Raw genomic sequence first — 15,217 nt, 5'->3', positions numbered from 1 at the left:
TTTTCAGGTTTACTGTTTTTCTTTGTATTATGTGAAAGTGAACTTAATATGTTTGGGTTTTGAGCTGTTGGTTGGATAAAACAGTTGCACTGAAGATGTCAGAGAACAGCACTTACCTACAGAAACAATTGCTGTTGTTGCTGTCAGGCAACACAGTGAAGTCCCTACTAATTGTAATTACTCATGTACCTCACGCAAGTCATTAAAGACAGCAAGCTTTGATTGGTCGGGCTCCAGCTGGTATTCTGCCATGTCTCTCGGCCAAGTCACAGCAAGATTTTTATGACCTCATGATTGCCCAATATGACACAGTGACCATCTCATCAGACAGAACTGTAGGCAGTAAATTTAATTTCATGTAACCAATGTTTTAATTGGCAGTTGTTCTTTTACTACAGTACATGTATAATTCACACATCCATCCATCAGAGTTAATCAAAAAATTGGAGCTCTCACTTATTATAAGAACAGCGACCAGTTCAAGAACAGTTTGTCTCCATTCTTTTTTATTTATTGTATAGTGTTTGCTTTTCCCCCACAGATTCACATTCTGGAAAATGGCGAGGTTCGAATTTTCAGCCGCAACCAGGAAGACAACACCACCAAATACCCTGATATCATCTCTCGCATTCCCAAGGTAAAACACTCGAACACACAGAACGGCTGCAGCTTAGCCCCTGGGAGAGAGCAGAGTCGGCTGAGCCATGATTGTCAAATGAGGGCTTTTACAGCAGTGCAGATAACAACTGCACACATTTATCTTGCTCGATCTCTTTCATTTTGTCTCTTTTTCTCATCCTATCACTCATTTGTCTGGTTTCTCTGTGCCCACTCCTCCTTTCTGCCTTGGTCTGTCTCAGTTTGAAACGCCTCTTCAAAGTTTATTTGTTCCTTTGCTTGTCCTTACCCTTCAATGTCCTCTTGTCCTCCTTCAGTCATCAAGAACTGCTATTGGCCATTCAATTTTTTCCTTATTTTGTAATTTAAAGAGGTGTCTACCAAGGAAGGAAATTTTGAACCAGCTTAATCTCTTTAATATATGGTAAAAACACTGGTCGTTAAAATTAAAATCGCAGCTGTGGGGAGGCTTACCAAATTAGCGGAGCTTCTGCTTCGCATGGGGAGAGAGAAAGAGATCACCAGTACCTGAAGCTTTGGCAGTTGGCCTGGGGTTATCTGAGCGCGTTCACTACCTCGACACCTGCTGAGTGTGTTTTTCTGCTTTAGTAAGGACCCGCAATGAAGTCTCCACTCTCTCCTATCTCATTCAGTGTTGTTGTTTTCAAGATTGTGCGAAGCACACAGCTGTTATTCAGACGTCAATAATATTAAAAGGAATTCCTGTCTGGCCTATCAGGGCAAGCTAATGAATCGAATCAATTCTGAAAATAGTCAGAGCATTTTACTGATGGGTCCCTTTGCTAGAATTTATTAAGACGTACTTTATAACTTGTGATTATAAAAGGAAATAGGTGCGCTTCTCCTGCACTGAATTTCTCTCAGTGTTTTCATTCAGAAAAAAAGAATAAGAACAGCTTGTTTCTCAAAACAAATTCAGCAATCTGTTTCACATAATTGCATCTACTGTGCCTGTAGTTTCTCAGGTCAAACCCATCCTTAGTGGACAATTCTCATTTATTACTACTGTTAGAACTCTTCTAAGCTGAAAAACAAACCAAAAGTGAGGACAGTTACAGGAAATCGTGGTGTTTTATCCATCAGACTGCATCGTCAAGGTTTTCATGAATTAACACAGATGAGACTTTCAGCGTCCAGTGTGTAAGATTTATGGGGATTTATTGGCAGATTATGGCAGAAATGGAATATACTATTCATAAATCTGTTGTAGGGCTGCAAAATATGGTAAAAAGATCTCTTTTCAGCAATATTGCGATTGCAGTATGATTCAAGATTAGCGCGAATTATTTTTTTTCTTTTTAATTTTCAATGAAAAAAACAAAATCATGATAATGTGACATTTGTTGGGGTCTGAACCAAACAAACGTGTTTTCTTACATCTTGAGAACAAGATTTGTAAGCCGATTCTTCTCTGCATCACTACGGTGCTTCATTATGATGCTGTTAAAAAATTGTCGCGTCTGTGATTTGGATATTGCACTTGGCCATTTTGCGATTTCAGTAATTTTTCCATTTACTGAGTATCCATTAATGTGTAATTGTCTGAAAATAAGAATCGATGTGTTTTCGATACTCTAAAATGAGCGGTTGATATCTACAGAGAGCTTCCATGGAGGCTGCCATGTTGCACTATCATCTTTTTTCTGCAGGCCAAACCAAACACTGGCTCTAGATATGGCCATTTGCTTTATTTGCAAATGGCGTGGTCTGTGTAGGTTCTTCTACACGCTTGTAAGTGGTGGAGTGAGGAAGTAGTAGTTTATGAATAAGCTGCCTGGGTACTCTAGTCTCTCATTTTCAAACTTAGGCAAAAATGAGGAAGAGGAAAAAAAAATGTCCAGACTGGGAGGCTGCAACTGCAGGTCAAAGCAAAGTGACCAATTAGTTGACAGTACAGTATTCTTTCATCTCACCACTGTGGCCTGACACCACAAGATAATAGCACTGAACCATGCTGTTGTGGCTGCGGGGAACCAAGCTGGGGCTTCCATTCCATAAATATGTCTATTTTTTGGCTTAGAGATTGTTTCTACAGCATTATCACGGCTGTATGAAGTTAGTGATACTGCAGACCTAACATTTGCTGCTTTACATTAAAACAGAGATCCCACAGGCCCTTAAAAAGTCTTAAAGTCTTCAGTATGATTTTGATAGGTCTTAAGTTTGTTTTTTAATATATTTTTTGGGCTTTTATGAAAACAGGAATGGGGGAGAAAGAGAGCTGGGGATGACATGCAGCAAAGGGCCACAGACGGGAGTGCAGAGGACTCAGACTCAGGGCATGGGGAAAATGCTCTTCCAACTGAATTACCTGGCCACCAACAGCTCTTAAACATTGATTGGATTATGAAGTTGACATTAATTTTCAAAGTTGCATTGACTTCAGTCTCACTTAAATGGCTTTTTTGGAGGAATGTGTATTGATCATGCTGTAATCACTACAAAGCAAATCCAACATGGACCCACTTTGTGCTAACATCAACTCCTGCAACTCAGGAGCAGTGAGGATATAGAAGAGCTGTTTCAAACCACACTCCCTGGTTCTGACATAGTTAAAATCTTTGTGCTTAAATTGCTGTCATAACAGTCTTAAAAAGCTTGTAAATGGTCCTAAATTTAAGTTGCTGAATTCCGCAGAAACTGTAAAAGCTTTTTACTGGTGGGGCACTCAAGCCACAGACCATGAACATCCTCAGTTAGTGCCTGGTCATCAGGGTACAACAGTAGAGATTGCCTGATGGCACAGGGCCAGTTAGGCCAGTAAATACAATCAGCCAGTTGCCCAAATGGGCCAGTGCTAGAAAATGCTTTTAAAAAATATATTTTTTGAAATGTTTGCACTATAAGTGCTGCCACTTTTAAGACTTCACTCTGCTCTTTGTCTGAGTGAAAATGAGAGTGAAGTGAAAATAGAGTGAGTACAGACATGGGCAAAGTTGATTACTTCATGTACTTCAATGTCAGTCATTCCTAAACAACTCATGAGTTGAAATGCAAAAAGGACATTCCTTGCATTGTGGAGACTTTTTTTTTCAAAGGACATAATTATTGGAAAAATATTGTAAAATGCTTGAAATTGTAATTGCAATTAAAATCCGTGGCGAGGCCAGTAGAAATTTTCTCTGGGCAAGTAGATTCCTGACACACTTGTTTGATCACACCAGTGCAAAAACATTGTTTGACGCTGCTGGTCAGGAATCTTAGTTGCAAGTCATTGTCCATCTCCCTCTCTTCTCCTTTCCTGTCATCTCTCCTCTATCATCTTTTTTAATTAAGATATGAAAACACACCAAAAAATGCTAAAGAGCAACCTTTCCGATGGCAAACCACTGGGAGGCTTTTATTGTGAAATAGCTGTAGGAAATGTAATGGTTTCATCATCGTCTTCAAAATAAGAAATGGAGGTATTCAGCGCTATTTGGTCAGTGGATGAGCTTTAAATATTGCAAGGAGGGATGGTAAAATAAGGAACTGCTATGGTGAGATTTGAAGAGATGCTCATACCACAGTCTGTGTGAACCAGCACACCTCCAACACATCAAGGTAAAAGGCTTCTTTTATCTTGCCCTTCAGTCCTGTGGCAAACCAATAGTTCTGTGCCAGCATGACATGAATGGTTGTGGTTGCTCACGGCTCAGCTCACTGCAAGTAACCCTCCCTCCCTGTCCTTTCCAGCTATTGACAAACAGTATTAGGTCATGACAGCATGTGAAAAGTTTACTTTTCAGTGCTCCTCGCCCCCTCTTTTCATCTTAGTCGAGCGTTCTTTCTCTTGCACACCGCAGATCTCATCTTTTCACATCTGCCCTGTCACGTTTCTCTCACGCTGATTTTCATTTTCACTTCTTTTTTTCTTTTCAGAACTTTAAAAGCTACATGATGGCTCTTTGTCTCTCACTCTGACCTTTGTCTCTTCTCTCTGTCCACCTGTCTCTCTCACATCTCTCTTCGTCTAATCATTTCTGCCTCCTTTCTTCCTCATTACTTCTTGATGATAACCTGTTCGGTCCCTCACTACTCGCTACTCTCCTTTCACCTTCCTTTCTCCTCTCTTCTCGCTCTTGTCTCTTTCCTCCTCTCATCTTTTTTCAGTGCTTTGATTCAGCCTGTCTGCAATTTTACCTTTTTGGTCTGTCTCTCTGCCTCTTATACTCGTCTTCTCTCCCTCTACACACCTTACACATTCACTCTGTCGATGCTCCTGACTGCTGTCTTCGCTTCTTCTCTCACATGTTTTGTTTTTGCTTCTTCTTTATCCCCATCTCCCTTCTCACCGTTTGGCTTTCACACTCCTTTCCCACACATCTCCCTCCCTTTTTTAAAACTGTTTCTTTTACTTTTTTTTATCTGTCTTTTCTCTCTTGCTCCTCTCCCATCCCCTCACTCCCTCTGCACTCTTTAACCTGTTTTGTATTTCTTGCCTTTACCTCTCTCCTTTGCTGTCTCTCGCCTCTCTTTCTCACCATTACCTCTTCCTGAAGTGTAAGCTCCTGGGCGAAGAAACAGTTGAACAGCGTGAAAAAATTGTCTGCTTGTGCTTCATTTGCATGCCGTGAGAAAGACGCGCCCATTTTTAAGTGATGGCGTCATTTCATTTTATTCAATCTCAGCTTGAAACAATTGTCTTATTTATTCAATGCGTGACTCTTAATTTATGACCTTTAATTTACCATGATTATGCTGTAAAAATAGCCCATGTCAGTTGTTTGAATGAAGCTTTCATCAAGGAAATCAATTGTTGATCATTACCGTGGCAGACAATAGATGAAAGAAATTCCTTAAATTAAAATATGCGCCCATAGTCCTTACATGCTGTCATGAATGTGTCTGTGTATGTTGACAGATTCTCATGAACACAATAAAATGAACAAAGCCCGTATGAAACTTCACACCAACACTGCATAGAGGAGATGGTCTGATTAGATTTTACAGCACCTTGCTGCATTATTTTGCATATTAATGAGAAAAAACTGATTTTCCCGAAGCTACCATAGTGCCTTAATGCTTCTAATTCTGAATTAATATTAATTCATTAACACATCAATATTAATACAAATGCATTAATTGGCAATTAATGCATTACTTAGCCTAATGACCTTTTGAGTTTAGCTGGTTATATTTTATATATCTGACGATTTCCAAACAACCTGTTAGCTCTAATGTGTCTCTTACTCTTGACTCTGATTGGCTCCCTGATCACCTTTAAGATTTAACTTGTCGCTCTGCTTTCCGTCTGGTTCAGGCTGTAAATAAAAGCAACCTGGTGGCCCTAAATCGACCAGGACGCAAGAGATTAACATCCCTAAGCTCCACACACAGGATTTGGTGGCTCAGATAATTAGCAGCCACTCCTTCTGATCTTGAAAATCAGCAATGATAGTCGATATAATCTGCCCATAGATGGTTTATCCCCAGCCTAAACCCTGTCAGTGTTTTTCCTGTGCAGGGAAATATCAGCTGCCAAAACCTTTTAGTTGATGCAGAAATGAAAAAACAAACAAAGTGAGAAGAAAAACTGCAAAACGTCTCTTGGTGAAGCATTTTGCTTTTGGCACAACGTGGGCATCCAACCAAAAGAATGAGGGGGTGTGTTTAACACTTTGGTAACTGGTTGAGGATAAGAGACGGTAGCAGTAGACATGCCTACTCAAGGGGAGCGATAAATGTAGTGTGGAAAAAAATGTTAATGTGTTGACTTCCAAAGCATTTGGCAACAAATTGAGGGCAGCTGAAGGTCTTGAAACAGCCTGAACACAACTTCAATTTGATTGCCTGTATCCATGCCTTTTAAGAGCTCCAAGTTAAGTCATGCACAGAGTTTAAATCTCCAAGTTTGTTAGATTTAGTTCAATGAAACTTTGAGAAAAGCCTCTGACTGCTACAGCAGATGTTGCTTATATGCATATTGGCAAATAACATCATGTGACATTTTTTGTCTTGAAAAGCCCTCCTTATGTCTTTCTACTGAATAAAGTATCTTATGTCCTTATAAGATGTAATAATATATCAAAAATTGTGATAATGCAATAACAGAATGTGTTGATACCAGACTGAAAGTCTACAACAAAGTAGGGACATTGTGTAAAACTTAAGTAAAGACAGGATGCAGTGATTTGCAAAAACTTATCAACCTATATTCAATTGAATACAATATGAAGACAAGATATTTAATTTTCAAACTGATTAACTTAACTGTTTTTGTAAATATACATTCATCCTGAATTTGGTGCCTGCAATATTAATCACTGTGACACATCACCTTTTCTTTTAACCCTTAGTAAGTTTTTGGGAACTGAGGACACTTGTTCAAATTTTGAAATTTGTAAAAGGGAAATTCTTTCTCATTCATGATTGATATATAACTTCAGGTGCTCAGCAGTCCAGGCTCTCTGTATAGTCCATTATGAAGTGCAAAAAATGGGAGACGGGTCTGGACTGCAGGCAGGCCAGCCTAGTAACTGAGCTCTTTTATTACGAAGCTGCACTGTTGTAACACAAGCAGAATGTGTCTTTGTCTTGGATGTCTCTGAAAAAGACACCATCTGGATTGCAGCATATGTTGCTCCAAAACCTGTATGTACCTCTCAGCATTAATGGAGCCTTCACAGATGTGACAGTTACCCATAATACCATGACTTCTGAAAACAATCTGAATTGCAGACTCATCAGACCACAGCGCGCTTTTCCACTTTGCGTCAGGTCATCTTGCAATGAGCTCAGACCCAGAGAATTCAGCAGCTTCTCTGGATGTTATTGATATGACTTTTGCATTGGTCAATAGAGCCTTCACTTGCATTTGCAGATGCAGCGACAATGATTTTCCAGTGCTCCAGAGTGCACGTAGTATCTTACATATAATTTTGTGTTTCTTCAATGCAGTGCCATTTGATCGGTCAAAGGTTACATAAATTCAGTGTTTTCAACCTTGCTCCTTACATGCAGAAATTTCTCCAGAGTCTCTGAAACTTTTAATGATATTTTGGATTGCAGATGGTGAAATTAAATTCCTGCAGTGTTGTGTTGAAAAATGTTCTTCTTAAACTGTTGGAGTATTTGCCCACACAGTTTTTCATGTTTTCTGAATGAGCCTTTGACAGATGCCCTTTTAATACCCAATCATGATTCTGACACTTGTTACCAACTTTCCCAGTCTTTTGTTTCTCAGACTTTTTTTTTTAAATGTGTTAGAGGCATCAAATTCAGTGTTTATTTCAAAAAACAATTATGTTTATCAGTTTAAACATTAAATAATTTGTGTTTGTCCCGTATTTAATTGAGTTTGAAAAGTTTTAGCATCGTATCATGGACTTAATATGGTATTATCGTACAATGATTTCTTGGTATTGTTAACTCCCTTGTGTTCTCATTTCTAATTTCTATTTCCCTTTTTCTGTATTTTCATCATTCCTTAAAAAGGTGAAGAAGGACTCTGTGGTCTCCTGCGTCCTGGACTCAGAGGCTGTGGCCTGGGATCGTGAGAAGAAACAGATCCAGCCCTTCCAGGTCCTCACCACCCGTAAGAGAAAGGTATGGACAGAGAGGACTATATTAAAGTACGAGATGGGTGTTAAAAGGGTAGAAAGTAGGAGACGATGAGTGAAGACAGAAGTGGAAAGGTTGAAGAGGAAAAACAAGACAGAGATAAAGACCAGAAGGTAGAGGAGAGGCAGATAATGGAGTGAAATGATCCGGCGGACGGAGGGAGATGGACGAAGAAGGAGCAGACAGAAAGAGGGAGAGATTGATAAGTATGAGACAGAAGAGTCAAATGGATCGAGGAGAGAGGAGGGGGTCTGAGATTGCAAATGCCAGCGAGGTGTTTTTTCAGTTTTGATCAGAATAACGGCCTTATTCCACCACACCAATCACATTAGAGTGAAACGGCTCCCTTTACCTCATCTTTTTGCATGCATGATGACCTCTTTGTAAATTAGGAGAGGAGAAATGAGAGTGCAAATATGGCAAACAGGATGATGAAAATGCCTGAAAATGATTATCCTGATGATTTTTTGCCGGATACTGTTACCGCCACTATGAAATCATGATTATTTGTAATGACGGTTTGATGCACAAACTGATTGTACTTTGCTTCTGGCATTTTGTAACAACATTGCCACTGTTTTAGGACCATGAGCGTTCTTGCTGAAATGAAATATTTCAGACGAGGAGATGAAACCCGATACAGACTAATTAAACATCATTAATGGGCGGAGGGGAAAGTAATGAGGGAGTGAAAAGGAGAATGAAGGAGAAGACGGATAAATCAGGAGGGGAATCGTTCAGGTTTGAAGACTGCAGAGGCATTTTATTTTGCATTCTGTTATTGATCACATCTCTTTCCTCTCTTTCCATGGAAGTTGTGGAATATCATCAAATGTTGGTGTTTGTTCAAAGGACATTATGAGCCGGATGATCCAGCTGTTAGTACATCCTAATTATAATTTAAGTGGACATTTATGCATCACTAAATTCAAACGTATAGCTCCACAAAAAACATTCATTTTGTATGGATTAGTTGACACTAAATATTTACACCCAGTAACTGCCATGTGTTACTTCCACCTAGCTAACCGAATCAAACAACAAAACTTGCCTACTTCATGATCAGTGTAGTTAGATTGCATTTTACAAAAACAGATCATTGTACCTCGAATAACAATGTATTTTACTAATAAAATTTTGTTAAATTATGAAAAACATCAGCTAACACAAGTCAGCTTAATCTGATATTTTTCACCCATTCAAAAAAAGCATGAATACTGCTTATTCTAAAACCCATATTTCTCAATGGGTGCATATACAAATAATATAAATATTACCTACATTTACAGAGGATTGGTAGGTGATTTTGAGATATTATTTTGAGATGGGTTTTAATGGCTGGTTCTGTTTGGAGATCCAATTCTCACACCATGTCCTAACTGAATACGACGCCATCAGTCATTTAATGCGTTGTTTTATGTTGGAGTGTTCTTGCTGGATGTGAGCGATGCAACACTGTGTAGCGTGATACAGCACACCATTTTAAGCTGAACGTTTGTCAGATGCCTGGTTTTTATTTATTTTTAGTGGCTATAATGTGTGTCATTTCTGTAAAGAATATTTAAATTAGAGGAGCCGTGATAGCAGAACTTGAAACTTTGATACAATGCTAGTTTTAAAAAAGATACTTGGTATCTCTTGCAATGCCAAGACAAAAAGGACTTAAAGATCCTAGGCACATAATAATATTTTTTAATATTTTTTAAATAATAATTTCTTATTTTTTCTCCTTTTTGTCAACAATTTGCATGCAGTGCTGTTACAGAAGAAGTCGGTCAGTACTGATAATTTTCATGCAAGAAAGACTGTCATGTAATCAAATGCTAATTCAAACTTGTTCAAAGTGCATATTTAACAGATACAGTGTGGACGGAAAGTGTTTGATGTGACAGGATGGTTAGACACATGTATTCAGTTAGGACACGGTGTCAGTCTGCAAAATGGCCAGATTTGACCGGTGGAAAACATACAGATCTCTGGCCCCTTATTCTTAAACTGTTAGTTGAATGTGTCCAATACAGTTAAGGTACATGTCATACTTTTTGCTGCCTATTTTCAGGTTGTAGGTGCAGGTTGTGAACATAAATTAGGTGGCCTCTAAAAACTAGTTTTTCTGTCTTCCCTGCTGGCAAAAGGTAATTGTACATCTTTGAGTTGTAGTTATTTTAGAGTTAGGTACTAAAGCTAACAAGATTTAATAAGTTTTCCAAAGAGATTTGGGTTTCACAGCTTTTTCTGCTGCAGCAAATTCTGTTTGGATACAGTAGCTGATTGCTTTTGGTTTGAAATATCTACAAATGTTTCCTGGCAGCTCATTTACAAATTAATATTTTTAATGGCCTTTCTTAAAGTTGACCTTTGGAGAGTTTTTTTTCTTTCTGATAAAACATTTACAGAAATTACTCTTTTGATCATTTTGAACCTACATTGTTTACGTCCCTGTTAATTGCTACTAGTCTTTTTCTCCCTTCCCGTTGTTGGTGCAGTGGTGTGTTTCTTCAGTTACTGCTGGTCCTTAAAAAGTCTAAAATCCAATGATTTGACTTTTAGGCCTTAAAATGTCCTACATGGGATTTCATCTTGAGGTTTTAAAAACTGATTGGACTATGAGGTTTTACTTTTATAAAGTTACAATAATTTCAGTTCTGCTTTTAAATGTGTATGCTGAAAAAACTGTGTTGACCACACTGCAGCAAAACAACAGTTTTAGTCTTTGGTTTAAGCTTGTTGAAGATAATGAATTTGAAGTTGGCTACACCTTGAGCATCAAAATGTTTAAATGACATACGTTAGGTTTAAAGGCATTACAGTCACATGGGAAGTCAGAAAAACAAAACTAAAAAACAAAAGAACTAGCAAACACCTGCCATCACCTGATATTGTTCTGTCTTCACATCAAGAGCATCATCATCCCCACCATCCACCTGGCTAAACTTTGCTCTGTAGAGCTACTTGTGGTGGAAAAACTGTACACAGCATCATTAAGTTTTAATGGTAAAACCGGTTTGAAATGATCTTGTAGCTAAAAAAGAGGAACACACAGATATAGTAATGGATTAACGGATAGCACAGAATTAAAAGAACACAGTTTTGGCATTCAACGTTGCATTAGCACAGTTATGGAAAAGTCCTGGAATTTTACTTCAGGGTCATGGAGGAAATGACCTAATAAGGCAGAGCTGAGACATTACAGACTGACAGGTTCAAACAGGAGTGGAATAAACAGGATGAAGTGTAAGAGAGGTGAGAGATGGAAAAGCAGGTGAGGTGAGTGAAGTGAGTCAAGGAGCAGGAAGAGCGGGAGGGAGACAACTAGGAGGTGTGATGCTGTTAAAAGGTAGAGGAGGAGGCAGGAAGGTGGTTAACTTTCAAGATGAACAGGGGAAAAATCAAAGAGGCTCTTTGTAACAAGTCCCAAGGTTGGATGTAGTGATTTGTGAATAAGATGCGTCTATTTGCATATTTTTGTCAAGGGAAAAATATTTAAATTTATTTGTCTGTGTGTGTGCGTTGATGCCTCTCTGCAGGACGTGGATGCCGCGGAGATCAAAGTCCAAGTGTGTGTGTACGCCTTTGACCTCCTCTATCTCAACGGTGAGGTAAGGCCCTGATGCTGCTGCTGCTGCTGATGAGGAAAATATTACCCAGTGATTTCTCTCAGTGCTGCCGTTGTCATTTAAAAAAAACGTGGTGTGTGTGCGTGTTTATTGTTTGCGAGCGCGCCCGTGTGCTCGTTGCCCCACTGAGATGCCAACAGCGTCCCTGAATGCCAATGATGGTGCTACTGGAGGCCGTAACTAGATAATGATTGTAACGCTCATTGTAATTCCAGCGGAGTGTGTCTGAGTGTGTGTGTCTGGGACTGTCTCTGAGTCTGTGTGTATGAGAGAGCGAGTTGGTGCCTTTTTAAGGCTGTTTTGTGGGTGGTAATTTTGACAGTGTGTGTGGGATTGAGAGTATGTATGATTCCATCTAAATAATACATTTGTTAAGCTAATTTCCTAAAAGTCAGCTAAAGAAAATGCAAATGACTGAATGTTTCCATCAGCCAATGCTATGTGACTTCTCCCAAGTGGACGGAAACAAAATTATAGAATTAAAAGAGCACCAGTGACTCTTAAGTTGTGCCATTTCATTGCTGCTTCCCACCTAATATGGCATTATGTAAATGTTATGAATTAATTTGTGTCTGTACACACATACTTTGTCTTCTTTTGAGTGGTTGCCCTTTTTTTAATTCAGGCATTTGTTTGTTTTTAATTGATTACATCTGTCTTCAGCAAATTTCGAGTGTGAAATTCCTTGTGCACTGCAGTCCTCACCCCTGCTAACTGTATTGGTGGCCTGCAAAGGGCTCTTTCATGCTTCCCCTCACAGAACCATCCACATCAACACCCAGCTGACCATTAGGGGCTGCAGCAGGACTATAGCTACCACTGAGGACATCAAGGTCATGTCCTCAGTGCTATTTTTGGGAATTTGGCAGACCAGAGGAGGAGTTAACATTTAACATAATACAGGGTTTTTTTTTAGTTTCAGACTGCATCCATATTGTAAAAAAACAGCACATTAAGCAGGAAAAAGTTAAAATACATATGTTTATATTTATAGCCACAGATGTAATTTAAATGAGCAAAATAAATGGTTGCACTTCATTTTACAGTGGACTAATAAGATGTAATAAGCCCTACTGTTTTATCAAATTAAACTAGAAAATAATGTTCTTTATTAGACAGTATTTGACCCTTGTTAGACTTTATTAGAGGGTAATTAGGGACACATTACAACAGAACTGTACAGTGGGAAATAATACACAGTTTATGCTGTCTCTAATTACCCTCTAAAGTCAAATAAGGGTCTAATAAAGACTTGTATACAGTCATAAAGAACATCTTTTCTAGTTTTTGACTAATTTCATTCAAAGTATGGCTTGTTATGTCTTACAATTTAGCATTAGATGTATAGTGTCTAACTGGGGTATAACAATGATCTAAATAACATATTTCTAGTTTTTGTCTAATTGATACCAAGTACTGCTTATTACGTGCAACCAAATAAACTAAGTGCTGCATTTGGAAGAACGTGCTAGGTACATAAATATGACTTGCTTTAATTATTGATTAATCTGTCAGATATTTTCTTGTTTGATTGATTTGATCTATAAAATGTCAGAAAGTAGCGAAACATATCCCTGAAGATACTCGTACTGTAGAAGGCTTCAAATACAGGCACATTGCTTAAATTTGATGTAATGATTAATCAAAGTTCAGTAGGGCTGGGTATCGATACCCAGTACATTAAGGTATTAATTAAAATAACCCTGTACCATGTAGTCTCGAACTGCTCGCAGCCAATCATTGCAAGTGTTTTCACTGTTGAAAAAAGGTGTTGAATGAAGCCCTGACTATGACAGTAAACTGAATATCTTTGGATTGTGGACAAAACATGACATTTGAGGATGCCTCCTTGGACTTTGAAGACCGTGATCAAATGTTTTTCCTATTTTCTCACATTTTATGGACCAAACAACTAATAGATTAATTGTAAAGATCAGCAGATTAATTGAGAATGAAAATAATTGTTGGTTGTAGCCCTAAACATGAAAAAAGAGGAAGCCGAAGCAGTCATCATCATTAGCAGGAACAACGTGCATCTGCAGACATGGAAACTCACCTACATATTTAGAGCAAAAAGTTGCCAAAGTGTTTGACTTGTTTTAAGGTATTTTAGAGAATTTGAGGCTGTTTCATTCATTATCTTTAAATGCACTAATTCAAAAAGCTCACAAATGTGCAGCAGGTGGTTGAAAACCTGCTCTTAGTGATTGTGTACAACCAAGGCTGTGTGTTCTGCTGGTTTGAGACTGTACAGTATGTGTGTTTGTGCACGTGTGGGTGTTTGTATGTGTGTCCAAAGCTGTCGTGACTGTGTATCTGTGAGTACACTCTGTGTGTTTGTTTGTGTGTGTGTGGGTTGCATTTCATCCTTGTCATTGCAAGGCTCCGAGCTATGAAGAGGAAATGGTTGTAATGATACCCAGTTTTGCCATTTGTAACGATGTGTGTGTGTGTGTTTGTGCGTGTGTAGTCCCTGGTGCGACAGCCGTTGTGTCGGCGTCGGGCTCTGCTGAAAGAAAGCTTCTCAGAGGTGGAGGGAGAGTTTGTGTTCGCCCGATCCATCGACTCTGACAACACTGACACCATCGCCGAGTTCCTGGAGCAGTCTGTCCGAGGTGTGTGTGTGTGTGTGTTTGTGTGTGTGTGAGAGATGGAGACAGACTTTCTTACTTGTTTTGTCTTGAACTTTTTGTGTGTGTGTTCTTGTTTCCCTGCCTGCTGTCCCTGTGCGTCTTGAACCTTTTTTGTGTGTGGGTGTGCTGCGTGTGCATTTCATTTCATTTGTGCCCTTGCTTGCTGCCTTCATGTGTAAATTGTGTGAAGGGTGTGTGTGTAGTAGTTGTGTACTTGTTGCCTCCCTGCCTGCTGTCTCTTTGTTTGGCCTGTATGTTGTTTGTTGCACCCATACGGGCAAATACAGAGACAGAATCTGTGAATTGTGTAATTGAGTTTTCTTGTGTCTTGTGTGTGTGTTTGACTGACTCTATATTTGAGAAAGAACATAGAAATGTGTGTCCCCGTGTGTGTTACGTGTGTGTGAATGAGTTATATGCTTGTGTCCTTGTCTACTGCCTCTCTTTGAACCTTTGTGTTTGTGTGTGTCTCAGAAGGAGACAAAGACCTCCCATGTATCTGAAAGATAATCTGTTAATTTCCTTTCTGCACGACGAGAATCGTGTTTTGGTGTATTAATGTGTGTGCTTGTGTGTTCAGACTCCTGCGAGGGGCTGATGGTGAAGACTCTGGAGAAGGATGCCACCTATGAAATTGCCAAACGTTCTCATAACTGGCTCAAGGTGTGTGACATAGTAGTAACTCACCCACACTGATCCCAACAACAACACGTGTGCCTCACAATTGAAAAACTATTATTTTCTTGTGACTTAAATGCATAGAAGTGAGCACATTTATGAAACACT

At 39.0% G+C, this 15,217-nt stretch overlaps 1 protein-coding gene across 1 annotated transcript in view; it reads left to right on the top strand.

Moving 5' to 3' along the window:
- The window catches only part of lig1 (ligase I, DNA, ATP-dependent), a 65,403-nt gene that overhangs the window by 26,495 nt on the left and 23,691 nt on the right, over positions 1 to 15,217 (top strand). Inside the window, exons 18-22 of the mRNA XM_084732257.1 lie at positions 542 to 637; positions 8,056 to 8,166; positions 11,709 to 11,780; positions 14,269 to 14,413; positions 15,012 to 15,094. Of these exons, the coding sequence (XP_084588383.1) occupies positions 542 to 637; positions 8,056 to 8,166; positions 11,709 to 11,780; positions 14,269 to 14,413; positions 15,012 to 15,094 (507 nt within the window). The remainder of the gene's footprint in view (positions 1 to 541; positions 638 to 8,055; positions 8,167 to 11,708; positions 11,781 to 14,268; positions 14,414 to 15,011; positions 15,095 to 15,217) is intronic.

The sequence above is a fragment of the Lutjanus erythropterus genome, chromosome 12 (assembly GCF_056507025.1).
Source record: "Lutjanus erythropterus isolate fLutEry1 chromosome 12, fLutEry1.hap2, whole genome shotgun sequence".
In the NCBI taxonomy this organism is placed as follows: Eukaryota; Metazoa; Chordata; class Actinopteri; order Lutjaniformes; family Lutjanidae; genus Lutjanus; species Lutjanus erythropterus.
The sequence above is the reverse complement of the archived record's forward strand: the minus strand, read 5'-3'. Positions and strand labels throughout refer to the sequence as shown.